Below are 21,523 nucleotides of genomic sequence, written 5' to 3' on the forward strand. Positions count from 1 at the left end.
TTAAAGAGTTGATTTAGAAAAAAAGTCCCATTCAACACCAAAAAGCATTTCTGCACACATATTTGATATTATCTGCAACGGTCAAAGAAGAATCTATTAAAGTTTTTAGCGAATCCCAGTCATGCGGCAGATACACAAAGTTTTTCTACTTTCATTAACATTGTGATAGGACATCTGACCGTTTTTTATTTTCCAGCGTCTTTATAGCATTTGCTGATGGATTCTGAGTTAAGTGTATTCTGTTTTAGCACACTGACATGTGCCCGAAGTTTTGTGAAAATGCCTCTGCACAAAAATGTGACGTTTCATGCGAGAACCGTTGCCGTGTAAACAGACCCTCGGTGCATGGTGGGATGAACATGTCACGTTTCACATAGTTCAAAAGCTGCAACTATACATTTTGGAAACTCATAAACTGTTGTTTTTAACATGTTATTATCTTGTTGTGTAATTCTTTTTTATTTTGCGCTGCTTGTGTTTCAGTTTTCTTCTGGATTAATAAAGTTAATCTAATCTAATTGTGATTTTATATAAATCGTAGGACTGATGAAGAATAATAACTAACATTGTCTATTCGAGTATAGTGAAATTAAACCTTTTCACGGTCACAAAAAAAAAAATTGGTAGATTTATTTGTCATTTTTTTCCCTCAAATGCTTCTGAAGAAAAACAAAGAAATTAAAGAAACAAGAAAATAAAAAAAAATATCTATTATCTTTTCATTATAACAGCTATCAGTCAGTCACTCATTGATCCAAAAACACCAGACACACGTCAGTTCATGTCAAGCATCTTTTTTATTATGAGATATTCAAAGACAAACGGTATGAGCGCCATGATTCACTCAGCTGGAAGGCCGGAAAGCTCAAACGAACTCACACAGTTTCACACGCGTGTGTCATACAAACAGACCTCCTCACTTTGTGCTTCCTTTAGAAACAAGTTTCAAAACAGAAGGTGAAAATAATTTGCTTTCAGTCCAGTTTGACCTGTCGGACATTTTCACAAAGCAGGACTGAGGATCGATTATGTGAGAACAGAAATTAACTCTGTATTTTAATGTCTTACTGAGAAAAGTCCTGATTTCTGTGGCTGTATCAGTTATCCCAATTCTCCAAATATCCCACTGTGCTCTGGAACATCTCGTGTCAAAATCCAACTTTTTTTTGCAAAAAAGTTTACAAAAGCACACAAATCCAGATGATAAATACAAAGTGCGGGAAAGAAGAACACGTGAAAGACAGAAAAACAGCGTCTGCACATTCAATAACAATCCCATAAACATATATTTATGGTAATTAAATCTAAGTTCACGGGAGCTTTATCGTTGTACGGATTCTATTTTTCCCTCAAAATCCAACTTTTACACAACATTCGACAAACTGTGTCTTGACCAAACTGATTCAAATAAAACCAAAAGCAAGAGCTCAACCAAAAATGGCAACAATGATCATACAGATTGTCTTTTGAATTAAAAAAAAACTAAAAAACTACAGACATAGCAGTTTTGAGGACACAAATGACGATAATACCTGTGCAGGTTCCCCCTTCTGATCCAATCATGACAGTTTTGTTAGAATTTAGTCATTCTTGGCTCTCAGAGTTTATGAAGCTCAACATTTTTTGTTTTATTCTTTGTTCTTATTTCTTCAGGTTGGAGCTCATAAGACCGATTCTATACAAAAATGCCAAAACATGAACAATGCAAAAGTATTCAGGTCTTTAACTCAAAGGTTTACCATGCAGGATCAACACCAGGGTTCAAATTTTACCAATAAATGTCGAGACTTTTCTTTGACTTTGGGGCAAATTTAAAGACCATACACTGTCTGAAACAACCGTCGATACTCCTTATTGGTTCTTATTCAAATGTTTGACCTTTTTTCACTTAGATATTTTGCAATTTAAAAAATATGATTTTTTAAATTTTTTTTGTGATTTACATAATTTATCACAGCTAGAACTGTCAATACTAAAATTATTGATTGAATTTTAAAATTTTCAAAAGTCGGCAAACTTCACGTTAATGTACAGGTTTGTAAAACAGAATTCGATTAAATAATTTTACAATAAAGTTTCATGGTTTTGGGACAAACTTTATAGACCGTACATTCTTTAAAACAACCATTGATGCTCCTTATCGATTCTTTTTCAGATTCTTTTTTAACCTTTTTTGTCTTTAAAAATCTCCGTGATTTTAAAGACAAAAATTAGGCCTTTTTTTCTGGGAACATTTTTGCTCATTTTTATAGAAAAGCTTCTGGTCACTTTTTTCTAATATTTTTTGTGATCTTTAAAGAAAAAATTGTTGGGAGAAGTTTTTTCTTTTTCAGGAAAGTCCTGCATAGTTTACCTTTGAGTAAAAGTATTAATACTCCAGTGTAGAAATTGCACAGGGCATTCAAACTTTAACGCAATTAAAACGACAAAAGAATTAGCATTTAAATAAGTACCAAGTAAAAATACTCATTATGCAGATTGGCTCATTGTTGTATTACAAGTATTGATGCAACATTGTGTCCATCATTTTAATGTTGCAGCTGGTTAAACTGGGACTAATTTTATTTACTTTATATAATTTATGTAGCCTAATCTATAGATTAAATAGATATAGAATAAATGTATCTAATTTTGAGTTTACTTGACAGGAACCACGTTTAATTTACATGAATTTCAGTACACTCCTCAACTCTGTTACATCATAATTTATCAGCTGATTTAAATTTTGAATTGATAAAATAAATCTGGAAAGTAACTAATGCCGCCAGAAAAATGTATTGGAGAAAAAAAAAATCCAAGTATAAAGTAGCATAAAATGGAAATACTCAAGCTTTGTTATTACTGTACTTAAGTAGTGTACTTGGGTAAATGTACTTATTTACATTCCATAAAACGTAACGCAGGCATTTAAAGCTGCACTAGTTAATTGTTTTTGTGGATCACAGAACAAAACCTGCAGAGAAAAATCACCTGAATCTGATGTTCACAGCTATACGGAGCTTTTTAGTCTACCTTTGACAGTTGCTTCGGTTCTCTGGCCAAATTAAAAATCCTTTAATTAATGCAGCTTTAAATCAGAATTCATAGATTAAAAAAAGTCTGTTATTCACATGAAATCACAGTTCTTTTCTACGACCAGTAAACACTTTCTGCCAATATGTATCACATTAACTGCAGGACGGCTCAAAATTAAAATACATTTTAAGGTATAATCTACAGAGTCCCTGAAGTCCCACAAAGTGATTTTTTTTGTAATTATCTACAGAGCTCCTAAAGGGACATAAGGAGAAAAAATAGATGGTGGGAAAAAAATTAGATGATGAAAAAAAATGACAGTGATTTTTTTTTGTGGTGGTAAAAAATTGATGGTGAACAAAAAAAGATTGGTGAAAAAAATGATAATGCATAAAAATCTGATTTTTTAAAAAAAATTTCTTTTTGATGGTTGAAAATTAGGCAATGAAAAAAAAACTCCTTTTATCGTTCTCCCAAAAAAACTCATTCTTTTTCTCCACCATGTATTTTTTCCAACATAATTTTTTATTTCATTTTGTTTTTCACCATCTAATGTTTTTTCCCCCAGTTCCCTTTACAGGTTCTGTAATTATCTTGTAGGAGAATCTTCCTTTTTTGTGTAACTGTTCTTACTCCCCTTCATCTAAAGTGCAGTCTTTGTGATTAGGGCCATATCTACACAAATACATCTATTTTTTAAAAACTGATGTTTTAATAATAACCTTTTTTCTTGCCAAACTTGCATTTTTTTAAACATATCGGAGTCAAACTATTTTCAAACGTAATTTCAGCTAGCTGGCATACGTGGAGGGGAAGACGGAATATAAGGAGAAAATGACGAAACTTATGTGATGGCGAACAAAACGCCAAACCAACACATACTGGAGAAATTTGTTATTGCGTGACAGTATGTGGACGGTTATCCACGGAGGATTACTGTACCTATTTCATGACAAACAACAAAATTCCATGACTGGTTTTTGTTAAATTCCATGACTTCTGTGGGAACCCTGATTTTATTTTGGTGACCTAAAACTCCATCTGTATGTGGACGAGAAGCCAAAACCTAAAGGAAAATATCAGTTTTTAAAAACATCTGTATACGTGTAGGCAGGACGTAAACCTTGAGCTGTCGGTGAAATTTGTGTCCGGCTCTGCTGAGCAGAATGAAGCATTTTTTTGATATTTTCTGAACACCACTGAACTTCACCTTCTATCATCTGTGCTGTAAAGATGAGCCTTAAATAAGGTGTGCTTCGTTCACAGGAATGATACTACAGACATCACAGTATAAACGGCTGGCTGCACTCTTGCACATGCACTTTACTCACTCGTGCTCAAACTGCAAGCGAACAGGCATGTAGTGCTTCAGTTATAAGACGACACTCAGGCTGCATAATACTTTTTTATATTGTCATCACAATGTCAACTCGTGCAATAAAAACTCATCCATTTTTTAATTATTTGAGGGAGAGCATCAGCAGAAAGCTGCACTTTAAAATGTCACTATCACTTTTTTATTGTTGCCTTTTGAAGACAGAAATGATCCCTGTCTGTTAAATTCACTTTGTAGTATTTTATTAGTATACTGACAGACAGAACTGAGTACACCTCCGTATCTTTTTATTTAAAGTAGTATTACGGTATTCTTTATCATATATTCTCCTCATATCGTGCAGCTCTACTACACACACTGATGGAAGACAACAGTCTGACACACGTTACAGACGTACCATGCACACATTAGACAGCTCCCGCAACTAATTAACAAATTATAACTAATTAGCCAAAAACGAACTTTTTACTGCTACTTAATCCTCCGCATGCACACACACAAAGGTATTTCAACACACACACTAATGCGCAAATGTGCTGAGAGCTTATAAAGTCAGGCCTAGAGGTCAGGCACCATGAAATTAAAGCCCTGAATCTCTGTCAGTGCACAAAGAAGGAGCCTCGCTGAGCAGCAAAGACGAAAAGAAGACAGAAAAACAGAAGATAAACTGACTTAAAGCTGCACTTTGGTTCATTGTCAGACCCAAACGGCAGTGAGACGTTAGGTGTGAAATGTTAAGACTTAAACACTTAGAAATCATGTCATAAAGTAATGGAGAAAAACACAACGACAACTACATCTCACTGCGTTTTTTAGAAGCCAGAATTTAATTCAAACTGATGGGAAGACGGCGAGCAATCAGCTGTAAAAGCTGGAAGAGGAAGACGTCTGTTTGAGCCACAGAGACGGACGTGACGACAGGGATGGCGGACTCCAACAAAAAAGCATGGAGCCGAGCATTTCAACCTTTCCACAACTTTTCCAAGGCTTTTCATCGCATCACCATCGTCTTATTTAAGCATTTTAAAAAGAATAGTCCTAGAAGCACACTCTTCCCAAGCATCTGTGGATAAGAAAACTGCTCATTTTTGCTCTTTAATCGCATATTCGACAATCACGCTGCCAACAAGCTGCACATGACAAAACACCAAACGGGTACTTTTCAAAACGTCCTTTTTTTGTCCTTTTTTGCAGAATACTAAACTAAAATCTAGTCAACTTTCGCGCAGCGCATCACTGGATTTTAACATAATTCGGGTAATGTTAGACGTGTTTCAGGATTTTTTGGAACATTTCTTTAAACAACACCAAAAACTATGTATATTCAAAATATTTCTAAAACTTTCTACTAATTCCAAAACATTTCATGGCCTGGAAAACAGTTTTAAAAGGAATTTCATGACCATGGAAACCCTGCTGAAGGACTGCTTAAAAAATCTACTGCTTTACTGTGCTGTACATCTTTCTTCTCAAGTTCCCATAAATTTGTGGCTTTGTAGGGTGTAAACAGGAAGCGTAATTTTATTTTATGGGCTCCACATTTTTTGCCTATATTTGTTGATATTTAGGCCAATTTTCACCATCAATAGTATGCCGAATTACCTATTTGCAGCTCGTAATTATAGTGTATACATGGAGCTGTAACTGGATTACTTTGACACTGAAGAAAACTAACCTTAACCCTTTGGAAAGTTCTGTAGTGTCTTTTTTGACATTTATATATGTTTATTTATTTATTTATTTATTCCACTTAAAATGTTCAAATCAGGTCAAGCTGGATTGTGTTCACACTCACCTTAATGAGTTAAATGCCTTAACCTCATGCACACATCATCACCCTGGAGATAAAACCTGATTAGTTCATTAATATCACATCAGCAGGGTGAACAGCGTGAAACGAAGACTGTGTTCTTACTCGTCTTTTTTTCACCTGCAAAGCACAAACTTAATATGTAAAACAAAACCCTACACCCTCTGCACCGAGAGTGAAAAACTACTTTCAGCGTGTTATAATAAGAAAAATCCCACAATCCCAAAATCAATGTGAGTGATAATCGCTGTGTTAACAAACATTATCGCAGAGCTCAGCTGGTAAGATACAATGAACTCCGACCCCCAACAGGATCATCACGCAGCAAACAGCTTGATATTATATCACTCAGGTCGACAGCAGCCACAATAAATATTTGAGTCTAACATCTAAACGCTGCTAAAAAGAGCTAAGGTTGCTCTGTAGACGCTCGTGCCTACAGAGCGTAAGCCTCGACTCAGACCGATGCTGTCAAACGCTGATCAATCATTTAGCTTTCTGATTGATCCATAAAGAGAGGGGAGTCACGTCAACTCTCAGCTGAAGCCATCGATCAAAAAGCCTGCTCTGCCCTTTTCTATGTAAACCACAAACAGAATCCCTTAACCTTATGCTAACATTAACCCTTTTGAAACTTGAGCAAATTGGATTAATTTTTCAAATACATGGGAGGAAAGCCATGAGAAACAAAGAAGAAATGACGCAAAGATTAGCAAGAAATTAGTAAAAAATTTAAAAGAAAACTACTTGAAAATAATAAGGAAAAAACCCCCCAACAACAACAACAACAAATGGCCCCAAAAAAGAGCTGAAAATTTAAAAAGAAAATTATTTGAAAATTAGTTAAAAGAACTACATGGAGAAGCCCTGGATAACGTGCTTAAAAATATTATAATAATTTTGTAACCTAATTTTAAACATATAACTTTGATAATTATAAACGTAGTTCTTCCCCTAATTCTTTTCCTAGATATTTATTTCTAGCTTTTTTAAATAATTTTTTTAATCTGCTAATGTCTTGTGGTTTGTGGAACATTTCTTGTCAAGTTGCACATGGCCTTTTTTCCATGTTTTTGAAAGAAATCGCACCAATTTCAAAAGGTTAAATACTTTTAAAAGGTGCCTGAAAGCAGCACAAGAAAAGTGATGTCAGTCCAGATTTCAAAGGGTTAATGCTCACCAAACACTTGTCCTTCTAACAGATTCAGTATCGGTACCATCCTCCAGTATGTGATGCAAGATGAAAATATATATATATACACATATATTTCACTTATAAACTGATCCTGTTGAAGTTAATTCCAAGAGTGAGTCCATCTTCTTTTATCATTATTTAGCGTCCCAGTAGTGTTGTTTTGTATTCAGATTCATTCTTTAAAGTTTTGGTCGAACTCTATTAGGTTGTAGCATCAAAACACTATTTTCCCAAGCCCTTCCAAAAATGTTTGTGCAACACGCAGACGGAGAACTCTTTACACTCATTTCCATATATAACACTGTGTAATATTATATGTTACAGATTTGTTTCTCCATTATTAAATGTCTTCGTCATGTCCTACGATCGTATCTCGCTTGAACTCCGCTACAATGTCTCCACAATCTCCAGCAGTGCTGCTTTGTTTCGTCTGTATCTGAAGCTTTCAGAAAAAGTGCACAAATATGGACAAAATGAACACAGAGTGGGACAGAGAGCTCCGTCCATCGATTGGTCATTTACCAACGACTCCAAAAACAACATGCAGTATATGACCGCTGATGGTCACAGTTTTAAACACGTGGTTAAAGTCGAGAAACAGCTGTATTCTGGTTGGGTTTAGGCAACAAAGCTATTTAGAAAAAGACAGGAGTTTGGGTTAGAATTAGTATGTTTGTTACGCAACTTAAATTACGTACATAAATTAACTTAAATTACGTACATGAGGCAAGTTAAGTATGTTAAGTTAAAATAACTTAATGCTGACTTTTGGTTTCACAAAGGACACAAACTGGTGTCCTGGGTCAAAGTCCTGTGTTTGTTTGACCCGTCCATCCACATCGACCTCCTGCCTGCGCTGACCTTGTTGCTCTTTATTCTTTCTTCTACCTGCCATCGTCTTTGCTCTGTAATAATTCAAGTATTTATAAAACTTATAAACTTTTTTACTTATAAAAATCAAGAACTAAATCAAACTTTGAATGACTTAAGGAAATATCTTGACATGATCGAGGATTTATTATTTGCGGCACATCCCTGACAAACTATCCAAAAAATGGTGAATTATTTTTGGAAAGAAAGTGTGTTTGTTAGTTTTTTTACCTGGTATTGTTATTTGAGGATGACTGATTACAAGTAACTGACAACACGCACGTAAACTTATTAATGTTAAGTACATGATGTAAGTAAAGCATGTTACATATGTTAAGTCACGTACGCAAGTTAAAATACATCAACCTTGACATTTGGTTTCAAAAAGGACACAAACAGCAGATCAAAATCCAGTGTTTGTTTGACCCACCCACGTCCTGTAAATCTGACCTTTGTCTCTCTTATACTACGTTAACTGACTTCCTCTTCGCTCCGATCATAATTACTATTGCCACTAGAGATCACCGCCTACCCAACATAAATACAGATCCCAAACTATTTCTACAGCCAACTGACGGTGTCATTTTAGTACAAATCAACGACGAAATCAAACTTCAAATGCCTTTAAGGAATATTCTGACATTATCGAAGCTTAATTTTTTGCAGTCAGTCTTTGACAACCTATGCAACAAATGACACATGATATTTTTGGAAGTGTTCTTTGATTTTTAACCTGGTATTGTTCTGTGAGAATGACTAGTTACAAGCAACTGACAACGCTGACCATCTCGCTTCCGTACCACAGATTGCTGATTCAAAAGTGCTGTGCAGTCAAGTGGTTGGAGTCTAATTCACGTTTCAAATCGAGATTTGTTTGGCCAGCGGCGCTCTCGAGTGGAAACTTTGGAATTCACATTTCAGGCACATACAAGTAAAGCTGGTAAAAAAATATGTTTTTTTGTAGTATTTGAAAACTGCAACTTTGCCCTCAACTCTGTTTGTATATTTTTAGTTGCAGATTTTAAACAGATTTTCTTAGGGGGTAGGTAACAACACAAAATTTCGTAAAAACAGGTCTCAGACAGACAAAGATGCCCATATGTCCAAAAGCTCAAAATAGTTTCTGATTTTATATGGACATCATGTTTCTCTCACATACTCGAATCACATTACCCATTCAAACGGAGTGGGCTCTATATTTGTGCTCTACAATGTGGAACAGTTGCAGCTCTTCACACACTTCACAGGATAAAGCAAGACTTTGGAAGTTTAAGGGAAGAAATAACTCATTCCTCAGCTCACAAATGAAAAGGTAAATCCATAAGCAATAATTCACACTTGCAAAATTCAGCACACTACAGGTTTTGTTGTTACCACCTTGCTTAGTGATGTATGGCCAGTATATTATAGTGGCTGCTGTTTGCAAATATTAGCCAAGTAAATATGGGTCTTTAATGCACTTTACTGAGTCAGTTTGATGACTTCATGACTCTTCTTCATTTGTGCAACTTTTACAATTACTTTTAGCTAAATGGTGAACTTCTAAATGCAAAGCAGTAGTTATCAATCTAGATTGTTCTGGTTTGAGTTGACAAGTGTTGAAGATATCGGCCATACAGATGTCTGCCTTCTCTCCAATATAATGGAACTACATGGATTTCTGGAAAGAAACATTGCTGTTAAGGTTGGGCCAGTGTGGAAATGTTCAAACCACTTTGATATTAAGCGTAACACCAGTTCTCTGTCTAAACTCTATCCATTTAATATGCACTTCTGTTACTTCTTGTAAACAAAATACGGAGCTAACAGCTGTGCGCTCGAGATCAGACTGATGACATGTTACGACATCTGAACACTTAAATGATGTGTAGCCAGCTTGCTATCTTCCTATGTTTGTAACATTGCTTTTTAAATCAGAAAACACACGTTTTATATTGTGATATTTCCTGGGAATTACATATAGAATAGCTTACAACATGTAACCTTAGCCTAGTTTGGTTTTAGCAAAGGTAATTTATATTAGCATACACTTTCAGTTTCCCGGCAATCTCCCTCTAGCGAGCTGACACTGTATTTAGGTTTATGTAGTGAAAAAAGTAGGTTACGTATGAATAATTCCTCATTTCAACTCTGTGAATTAGCCAGACCTCGTTCGCTGTGGCACTTTCTAAGCAAGCATCAGATATAATATAACACAGCATCCAACGAAAGTTAAGCTCACACACCTGCAGCCAGTAAGGACAGCTCTTTTTTTGGCAACAATATCAGTGCAGTTTTAGTCTTTTCAATAGACTAACTTTGTTATTTTCTCTCACCGATCCAAGAAGTAAACAAACGTGCACCGCCGTGCACCGGTAAAATTTGTTCTCTCTCTTGCTGTCAACACTACACACAACCTGTGTGACACTTATTGCTCCATTAGTAAGTTCAAATTAATCACGCTGTCATATTACTTATAACTAATGCAATTTCAGTTGGATTTAGTGCAGTGAGTGGCTGCTTTAAAAACTGCCACAACATCACATAATGACACATTCTGGTTCTGCCAGTTTGCATATATTAAATAGGTTAAAGCGTGTAGACTGGACCAGCAAAACCGGAAATCAACCCAACTCTAACTGATGCTGAGTTTTTCAAACATATATTTTGATACTTTGATACCATCTAGTTCTATTATATTTGATATCAAAACTCTGCAACTCACACCAAAACAATCTAGATCATCATCATATCATCAGTAAAAGTTATAGTCTGTGTTTAACAGGAACAAAGTGAAAAATGAGCCGTCTTTACGAAGAAGCTAAAATAAATCACTGCTTCATTTCATTACATGGAAGGAAAGTGTTTTCTAAGGCATCTGCAACGGCTCCATCAGAATCCATTCATGCAGGTGTAACACAACCTGTTGTTATAGCAGCATTTTGGTTAGTTAGCTAGCTTGAATGTCACAGGGCACTTGTGTTGAAATCATCGTTTCAGTTTGACTGAGTGGGTTTGATGGGTACATTTCCACTGTTGTCACGACGTGGAACCAAGAAAATAAAAACTGAGAGAACAAAATAATTTCTGCCTCTACAACAAAAAGTACATTCCACTTAGGGCTGCACAATACATCACGTTTTAAAAACAAATTGTCATCGCAATTTCAAATTGCACGATAAACACATCAGAGACTGTGATATCGTACTCTGGGATTTTGTGGGTACGTTTGGAGAGAGTAACAGGAAAAAAACTGAACTATAAAATGTCTTTAATTGTTGCATTTTTGTGTTCAGTTCAATTTGTTCAATAAAAACATTTTGGAAATAAGCCTCCCATGTTTTTTCTTTAAATTCAACAAGCAATTTGTTGTATTTTAGCAGTTTACTGAAAGGCAGAACTGAATACACTTTAATATCTGATTGCAAGTAATATTGTTATCACAGTATTCAACATTATTGCATATTTTCCCCATACTGTGCAGCCCTAATTCCACTACAAAAATACCAAGCTTACCGACTCTTTGTCGCTGCTATCCAACACGTTCATGCTTCTCTCTGAGCTCTATCAGTAAAACTGTCTCACCGCCCTGATATTATCAATACAACAACAAAATTATATTATTTCATTTCAAGACTGCACATTTTATGACATTTCTGTCACATTATTGATTCAAAAACTCAATACCTTGTCCTTCAGCTAGCAACATTTCCTAAAAACTGAGAGAAGTATGAAACATTTCTATGTCCTGCATTTTGGGTTCACCAAAAGCAGCGAAACATATTCCCACAGGGCTTGCAGTCTACCCATCACTCCAGTTCATGCACAAATTAACTGAAATCTTAAAAGTATCAGCTGCAGATTGTAACATTACAATTTATCTGTGTATTTAGGGCATTAGCCACTGCACGATCTCTCTACTTATGCATAGCAATATCCAGTCTTTAAAGCCACCATGCGTAGGATTTCAAAATGTCAAACTTTGGTGAAAGCAACACATAAAGTGCACTAATGTCCACCAGGATTGTCCCCATTTTCTACAAACACCACAAGCCATTAGCAACATTTCTACAAATGCTACACACGGTGGCTTTTAACCAATTCTTCCATGCACACTGGCTACTGTATATGTGCACTTTGCACCGTCTCAGTGAGACTCTGAACAGCAAAGTGCTGCTCGACACTTTGGCTCTAAACTATAACTCCAATAACACCGTGACTATGAGGTCAAACTAAAGTGTTCTTGGTTTTAAGTAGTCAAAAGACATTTTCTACCGCTGCTGGAGCTTCGGATATTTTTGTTCATACACTCATTTTCCAACTGGAAAAAAGGTTTTAGATTTTTTTCATGCATCGGTTGTTTTCTCCGATCATTTTCAGCATTAATGAAAAAAATATTTACTTGTTCATGTGCCGTTCAGTGTTGCAGTCAAAACAAAAACTCATGTTCTCATTAAGGTACGGAAGTAAATTTAAGCAAATGTGATTATGTTGTTAAAATGACAAACTTTTGCAAAATAGTGATTTAATATCTCAAAATAATAGTTCTATCATCATGCATGGTAGGTCAAAATATAAAAGTTTCTCATTATTTTTGAGATACTAAGTCAGTTTAGGATAAAGTCACCCTGAGATACTATGTCAACATTTGTCAATTCAAGATAATAGTCATCTCAAGATACCAAATCATGGTTTTGACACACTAAATCATAATGTCAAGATACCAAGTCATGGTTTTGGGATACAAAGTTTTATTTTGAGGTAATAAGTCATTATTTTGGGATACTTAGTCATCATTTTGAGATACTAAATCTAGATTTTGAGATACTTTGTCATTATTTTGAAATTCTAAGTCATTATGTTGACATACTAAGTCTTTTTTTCGAGATACTTAATTTTTATTTTGAGATACTAATTCTTTATTTTGAGGTGCCAAGTCATTATTTCAAAATACTAAGTCATTATTCGGAGACACCAACTCAATTTCGGAGTACGTTATCATTATTTTCAGATTCTAAAATAGATCCAAATTGGTACAAAGTCTTTATTTTGTGAAACTAAGTCATTATTTCAATATACTATGCTGTCATTTCGAGATAGTTAGTTGTTATTTTGAAATACTAAGTCATTATTTTGAAATTGTCTGAATTTTTATTTTTTATTTTGACATACCAAGATATTGTTTGAAGATACAAACTCATTATTTCAAGATACTTAGAGATCATTTTGAGATACTAAGTCTCTATCTTTGAATACCAAGTCATTTTCAAAATGGTAAGTCTATTTTGACAAACTACGTCATTATTTTTGAGACACTATTTCATTATTCAAGAAAATTTCTCACTATAATGACTTTGGGGATCTTTTTTTCCCCATCACATCTGCGTAATTTGACTTCCATATAAATGGGAGAATTGTCATCTGAAGGTGAAAATGTTCTCTGAGTATGCAGACTTTTGTAAACAAAAAGCTACAAAGCATAAGGCTACAGGGCATCGACGCCCTCGGCTTGCTCAGAAAATGGCAGAGAGTGAGTGAAAACTACCGGCTGGTGGAGGGGGGGGGTCACTCCCAACCATTTCTCCCTGAAAACTGCCTGAGGAGCCAGCAGAAGATACCTGTATATTCCCCTTGTACCACGCTGTTTCCTCTCAATACATGTTCAACGTCACAAATAAAAAACCTAATAATTATTATTATTTCAGGTAAAACTCCCAATGATACAACTGGGAGGTCAGTGTTTTCCTGCTACATAATCACATCCCTGACTCAACTCATGAAATAAAGTGTTTCACTAATACTTTTCCTACCGAGATGAAACTCTTCAGATGTTATATATGGAGCACAGATTCTCAAACTTTTGCTCTAGCAACCCACTACAGAGACGATTTTACTCGTCCTAATCACACATTCTTTCAGTTTGGTAATTTCTATGAATGAATGAGAGTGAAATGGAAGCTAGGACAGGAAATGCTGCACCCAGACCACAGACCTTTTAGCCCACGGTCATTAAATGAGACAGGTGCAGGTCACCTTGAAGCACTAAACTGACGCGCACCGATAAAGAGAAGTGCACAAGCTGGAGGCAGCAGCAGAAATAAAGTGTTCCTCCTCAAAGTTCAATTTACACTCTGCATTAAACACAGATTTACTGTAGAAAACCACATGCAGAACTTTGAACTACACTTATTAATAACTGAATCATTTGCACTCAAACTGCAGGGCAGCCAATTAAAATGACTCCTCCCGCTGTGGTGGCTGCTGCAGTTGTGTTTTTCCATGCTTACACTGCAGAGGTGTAAATTGAGCTTTCAGGTGGTCACTGCACCGTCTGGTATAAGTAACCTCTTTTGTAGGCGCTGAGAGGGTAGAAGGTGGCCACCACAAACTTCCCGTCAAAGGTGCGGCCCGTCAGCAGCCTCTGAGCTTCTTTGGAGTCACTGGAGTTGGCGTACTCCACAAACACCTGATGGCCACACACAGGACATGTTGATGAATTAGTGGGTGGTTGAGAGAAAATGTGCCTGCACGTCCGCTGGATGACGCTCTGGTTTCACCGCGGCTTTGTTTCAAGCACCCAAATCTTCAGCAGCCGCATTTAAAAAGGTTGTTTTTTTTTTTTTTGTTTAACTAGCATTCTGAATATCTTATTATTTTTTTTTATCCTGTCTCTCTCACTTGCTACAAAGAAATATTGGTTTTGCTGTAACCGTGTTGAGACGTCACTAAACAAATGAAATGTCATTATTTGAAGCTAAAATTTAAACTTTTTAGGGCCATTATTATTGCAATTTATGACCTATTCTCATTTTGTTGAACTTGCACGTACCCATAATGTATCACTTTTAGAAGTAGCCATTTTTTGCTGATTTTTTTTATTAATTAATTAAATACTTTTTAAGACTTTTAAAGATCCGCAGAAACATTTTAAAGAGGTTTATAGATCAACAGTCTAACCTGTCCTTTCCCTGGGTTTTCCTTGGGGATGAGCAGAGAAACCACAGAGCCATACTTCTGACACTCCTCTTTCATGTCCTCCAGGATGTCTGAGGGAAAAAATGCACATATTTTGTCTTACTTTTTAAAGGTGTGGAAAGGCCGTAAGTCGTTCATAAACTGTAGACAGAAAAACAGCCACTGTTGTACCTTCATACTCTTCTTCGTTGTGCAGATGGCTGTCGTCAATCAGATTGAGCAGACGCAGGACAGGAGTGGGCAGCAGAACCAGGTCCTCAATGTGAGGAGCTGAGACACACACACACACACACACACACACACACACACACACACACACACTTAAGTAAATACGATACACTAAGAGAGCTTTGTTAATCTTGGTGAAAGTCTCAAATATTGACACATACCAAAGGGAATACTGAAGAATGGGCTCAGCAGGGCAGTTTCAGCAGTGCATCTTTGTTTTGGGTCGTTGAGGAGCATGCTGCAGACACACAGTGCCAAAAGTCCAGTGAAGCAAAATGACTGCAGACAATATTCCTCTGCAGATAAGCATGCCAACACAGCACAGTAAACAGCACGGCAGTCATGTCAGCAGCTGAGTGTGTGAGAGCGAACCTTTTGATAAGGTCTCTGAGGTGATAGACGGGGATGGCGGGGCACACCACGCTGTTGCTGGCAAAAAGGTGGTCGACAATGGCAGCGCTGTTATCCTAAAAAAGAGCAAAACAGATGGAAGAAGATAACAGATTCAAAAGTAAGTCCCACAGTGTTGATTTTGGTTTCTTGTTTTATGAATACAGATATGTTTTATTTACTTTAAATACATTTTTCAACTTGTAAACATTTCTTTAAGAGTTTAAATATATGCTGATAACAGTAAAAACATGTCTAATAACAGAAATCATGAGTAAACCAATCATTCAAAATAATCCTCCTTTCTAAAATCATCACATCTATGTGACTTTTGACTGTTTCTAAAAGGAATTACTCAAATTTTCTTGCTGGAATGCGACTTTTTCTAAATGCTGCTCTGGTGTGAGTGTGCACACATCAGACTCACGTAACATCTCGGTGCCGATTATTAACTGGTGTTAACCAATCGCTTAGCACCAATACGGCATTAGCAAATAACTGCAACCACAGCTGTAAAATAATGATTCAATAGCAGTGATGCACAATAATGAATATTTCAACCGATACCGATAAACCGATAATTTCCAGGGTCTCGTAGCCAATAAGATACAGATTACTGATAGTTTCTTTTTGTTTGTTTTTCATTACCTGAGGTTATTAAAGGCTGAGATTTAATGAGTACAGATGAATTTAATTTGTGCATTTTCATAAAAAACATTTCAGACAAAAAGCTGGAAAATCGCATTTTTGTAAAAAAAAAAAAAAGGCATATTCAAGAGCAAAATCAATTTCATTTTTAAATTTTTGTGGATTTTTTCCTTATTATCTTATGCAAACTTGAATTGTACAAAAATAATGCTGAAAATAATATTGTGTTTGAGTTCTAGTGGATCTACAGAGAGGAACATTCCCCAAACTGTCAGGAAGCAGCAGCTACAGAACCGTCCCGAAGTCACGGCTCTCTAACGTGATCTCTGCAGATTTACATGTTTGTTCTGCTTGTTGTTGGAAGGAATCAAACATCAGATATCAGTTTATTCGTTCAGCAGGTCCGAGCTGGAAACTCACTACACCTGAACTCAAACTGCGTCCAGCGCGTCCTCTCGTCATGTCCTCTCATCATGTCCTCTCATCATGTCCTCTCATCATGTCCTCTCATCATGTCCTCTCATCATGTCCTCTCAACATGTCCCCGTCACACACACACGAACATTTTGACTAACGGAATTTAAGCACTTCAAGCACCTTGTACGAACCCTGTCACCATCATTACCTTCCACTCCTGCGAGCGGACGGTGTCTTTGAGTTTGATTCCTGAGAACATCTCCAACAGGATGATGCCCAGGCTCCACAGGTCTACGGCGGCCGTGCAGCCCGAGTCCCCGTCCACCTCCACGCCGGCCTGAGCGAGGCTGTTCTGAAGCTCGGCCTCCGGAGCGCGATAGCCGTCTGTCTGGATGTACTTGACATCCTGCAGGAGGTGAGTCAGGGAGAGAGTCAGAAACAGCATCTTTCATACTGACCATCGAGCGCGCGGGCACACCCACCTGGTTTCCCTCTTTGAAGCTGAGGCCGAAGTCGATGAGCTTGAAGCACTCGTCGTCGGCGCTCCAGAGAATGTTGCGTGGCTTGAGGTCGGCGTGGACGTAACCTTCCCTGTGGAGGAAGGCGAGAGCCTCCAGGATGTCTCTGGCACAGTGCTGGACGAGCCACATGGAGTGGCCCTGCTGGGGTCTGCCAAAATGATAACATACTATGAAGTTAACCCTTTAATACCTGGGTCGACATCACTTTGCTTGTGCTGTGTGAAGACGCCTTCATAAGTATTTAAACCTTTGAAATGTGTGCAAAAAGGCTTTGTTTATGATTATCTTTATTATATATGTAAAAATACTTTACAGAGTTTTTATTATTTTGTAACCATATTTTGTTCCAGGTCATTTCCTTGTTTGTTTGTTTGTTTTTAAATTTATTTATTTTTTTGCTCAAATTTAGGCATATTTCTTATACTTATTATTTTTTGCCAATTTTTGGTTTATTTCTTGTAGTTATTATTATTATTATTAGTAGTAGTTTTTTGTTGTTTTGCTAATTTTTGGGTCATTTTTCCTATGTAGCTCATTGCATTCTTCCCAGGTTTTTCGAAAGAAATCAATCCAATTTACTCACGTTTCAAGGGGTTAAACAGAAAGCTCAAACTCTCCTCAATAAATTAAGGCTTCCCAGTGACTGACCGGTTTTATTAGTGGTGACAGACATGGTTAGGCAGGGAGATGCTGCTTTAATTCAACCTTTCAAAGACAATGATGGTGCACTTCTACACCACCATCACTGAGTCCATCCTCGCTTTGTCCATCACAGCGTGGTACGCTGCAGCCACGGCGAGGGACAAGAACAGGCTGCAGCGTATCATGCACACTGCAGAGAGGGTGACTGGCTGCCACCTGCCATCTCTCCATGACCTGCACACCTCCAGGGCCCTGAGGCGTGCAGGTAGAATTGTGGCCGACCCCTCTCACCGCGGACACAGACTTTTTGAATTTTTATGCGTTACATTAATGTACGCTGGACTGGATTTCTTTACATGCACACTGTTAGTTAACTTATTTATTTAGACTGTAGATATTTGCACTGTAAAACCAGCTTCTGCACATATGTACTTCCTCCATTGCACCTTTTGTACATATATTTTGTGTTCTTTAAATTCTGTTTTTTCATTTTATATTTTCAAATTGCTTCTTTATTTTTATCTCTTATACTATTTAAATTCAATATTTTTTATTCTTTCTTTATGTTAATCATTTTGCACCAAAACACAAAGTCAAATTCTTTGAATATGTAAATGTGCTTGGCAATAAAACCAGATTCTGATTCTGATTAATCAACACAAACAAATGCAACGCATTAAGCACTCAAATCTGTTTATGGAGGACTCTGATGAAACCTTCATCAGTGAGAGTTATACTGCATGAGCAGCAGATATTTCACTTCACTTACCTCCCACTCTGAGTACCACTGATGCCTCTCACCAACAGATCAGACACACTGACGTCCAGGAGCTCCAGCAGGAGACAGCGGGTGGCGACACCCATACAGCTGTGGTTGGTGAACACCCCATACAGAGTCACTGAGAGGAGAACAAGTCTGTCATTACTCACAGCTGAGGCCTAAATGTTGCATTTGTATCAAGAACCATCCTAACAGACAATTTACCTCAGAATAATGAGGTTACTTATTATGATTATTTTTTGCATAAGATCACTTTGATATATTTAAAAAACTGAAGTTTTACTGAAATCAGATCGTGTTTCGCGGGTTATAACATGCAGAATTAAAAAACAGACCATGTTCTGCCCAATGTGGATTACAAATAACAGTTCCTATTAAACTGGCATATTTTTAAGAATGTGGCATTTGCTTGATGTAAAGGCACAAAAGCACACCAGAGGTTAAAAACAGCAGCCGGTATCAAAGACTCAAACTATAGTGAGTAATGATGACTGGGGCTGCATACTGCACTTGGCCATATTGCAGTTTTTATACTGCTCGTTTACTTGTGCAGCCTTGAAATACAGAAAAGTACTAAGATCCAGAAATGTCCTAGGATCCTCGAAAAATCCTAAAATCCTAGAAATGTCAGAAAATCCTAGAAACGTCCCCAAATCCTAGAAATGTCCCCAAATCTGAGAAACATCCCAAAATGTTGTAAAATCCTAGAAATGTCCTAAAATCCTTGCAATTTCATAAAATCCTAGAAACCTCCTAAAATCCCAGAAACGTCCTAAGAAATGTCACAAAATCCTTGACACACCCTAAAATCTGAGAAATTTTCTAAAACCCTCTTAACATCCTAAAATCCCAGAAATGTTCTCCAATCTTTTTAACGTCCTAAAATCTTTGTAACAACCTACAATCCTAAAAAGATCCTAAGATCCAAGAAAAGTCCTTCAGTCATAGAAATATCCCAAAATCCTAGAAACATATATGGGGGGCCTGGCCTCCTGTTATTTTGCAAAAGTGGCCCCCAAGAAGAGCAGGCTGAAAGTCCCTGCTGCATGTAAAGTGACAGGTGACATGCAAATGTTAAAAAATGGTGCATTAAAAACAGCAGAATTATGATCTATAATGGGAGCAGTGGATTTGGGGTTATGGACAGTGATGTCTTTATAATAGTGGGATAATTACCGATGTTTTTGTGTCCCTGGATGCCTTCCAGCACGGTCCTCTCCTTGTGATACCCGTAGTCTCCTCCCTGAGTGTCGGCCTGGAACTCCTTGACGGCGGCGGTGGTGGCTCTGCCGGAGCTGACCCGGTACACGGAGGCCGAGACTCCCTGTCCGAGCCGCGACTGGACGGTCCAGATCTCTCCGAAGATCTCGAACAACACCGGCTTCATGCTCTGGTCCACGGTGCCCGGGGCCGGCTTGGTGCTGTCGGGCCGCGGTGCCTGCACCTTTGGGTCGGAGGAGCCGCAGTGAGCCATGGGGAGGAGGAGAGGAGCAGCTAGATGACAGGTGGGAGCAGCTGCAGGAGCATTGCGACCAAACCGGGGCTCCGTCAAAACTACCGGGACAGCGGGTCAGCGAGCAGAGAGTCCAGCTGCGCCTGCGACCTGTTTAAAACTGAACACAGAGCAAAAGCTGCGCATGTTAAACCGCTTTACTGCGGAACAGATCCAGTCTGACTGCGTTAGCTACCTTCGCTGCTCCAAACGAGCCGCTGAGCGTCAGCACCGGAACAAACCACGTCCACGACACGCGCCAAAATACGTCCCCCATAATACGGCGTTTGCATGAAATAAAAAAAAACTTAAAAACGTGTTTTAGCCCAAACTGCACTAAAGTTTTGCCTAAGTTGTAACTCAGGTTGTTGATATCAATCTGACTTCCGGTTCTACCCTCCTCCTCTCTGCAGGTTTGAGGTGCAGCGCCTCCTGCAGTCTGCCCCCTGCAGGTCAGGAGGAGCACTACACTTACACTTAAAAATCAAGCTTTGAAGAAATTAATACATTCCGCGGTTTGGCGGAGGTGCCGCGAGGTTTGGCGGAGGTGCCGCGAGGTTTGGCGGAGGTGCCGCGAGGTGCCAGTGCGTGTGCCGCGGTTTGGCGGCACGTCTCGGCAACCAGTGGCATCTGCTGCGACTGCTAGCGGCACCTAGCTGCGGCATCTGGGGGTGCCACACGAGGTGCCACAGTTAGGTGCCGCTGCCGCAAACTGAGCCAGCCCCTGCTGGGATTCCCGGCATAGTCCATTTTCCTTAAAAAATAATAATAATAAAATAATATATAAATTACATATGTAGTAGCCAAAAAAACCCCAAACATTTGTATTAAAACCAACATAGTGACATAATATTTCAAAATAATACATATGTCAAAAAATGACCTGGTATCTCAGAGAACTGGAATCTCAAAATAATGAGAAAATTCACATAAACTCATTTTTTTTTAGAAGAAGCTATATCTGAATGACCCATCTGCTGGTGCGTCTTCTTATGTCTGCTTCTATGTCGGTGCAATAAGAGTAATATAAACAGAGCAAAATTCTTTGCATATATACATATTTGCACATCCATCTTCACTTATTTGCACACTTATTTGCACATTTTTTCTTTTTTTATTGCTCTTTTTAATCTTTTAGTTAGTTTGTTTGTTCTCTGTACATAGCTTTATTATTATTATTATTATTAATTGTTATTTTATTCTATGGTTAGTTCCTTCGTTGTA

The 21,523-nt window shown here is 37.7% G+C and overlaps 1 protein-coding gene across 1 annotated transcript; it reads right to left on the reverse strand.

Moving 5' to 3' along the window:
* Nucleotides 1-778: 778 nt before the first annotated feature.
* On the reverse strand, nucleotides 779-20,712 carry uhmk1 (U2AF homology motif (UHM) kinase 1). The gene is made up of 10 exons (XM_042483771.2): nucleotides 20,496-20,712; nucleotides 19,984-20,420; nucleotides 18,796-18,925; nucleotides 17,346-17,532; nucleotides 17,072-17,269; nucleotides 15,781-15,875; nucleotides 15,570-15,646; nucleotides 15,352-15,450; nucleotides 15,163-15,251; nucleotides 779-14,671 (listed from the first exon to the last, which is right to left on the reverse strand). Exons 2-10 carry the CDS (start codon nucleotides 20,279-20,281, stop codon nucleotides 14,525-14,527), a joined length of 1,320 nt encoding a protein of 439 aa, XP_042339705.1. The 5' UTR covers nucleotides 20,282-20,420; nucleotides 20,496-20,712; the 3' UTR covers nucleotides 779-14,524.
* Between the last annotated feature and the right edge of the window lie 811 nt (nucleotides 20,713-21,523).

Source organism: Plectropomus leopardus, chromosome 5 (genome assembly GCF_026936395.1).
Source record: "Plectropomus leopardus strain MGB_pleo_1.0 chromosome 5, ASM2693639v1, whole genome shotgun sequence".
Classification (NCBI taxonomy): domain Eukaryota; kingdom Metazoa; phylum Chordata; class Actinopteri; order Perciformes; family Serranidae; genus Plectropomus; species Plectropomus leopardus.

Coding starts and splice junctions, on each gene's coding strand:
- uhmk1 (XM_042483771.2), bottom strand. CDS start 20,281: ATGGCTCACTGCGGCTCCTCCGACCCAAAGGTGCAGGCACCGCGGCCC. Junction 17,270..17,345: donor GCTTCAAAGAGGGAAACCAG/GTGGGTGTGCCC, acceptor CACCTCCTGCAG/GATGTCAAGTACATCCAGAC. Junction 14,672..15,162: donor AAAACCCAGGGAAAGGACAG/GTTAGACTGTTG, acceptor TGTGGCCATCAG/GTGTTTGTGGAGTACGCCAA.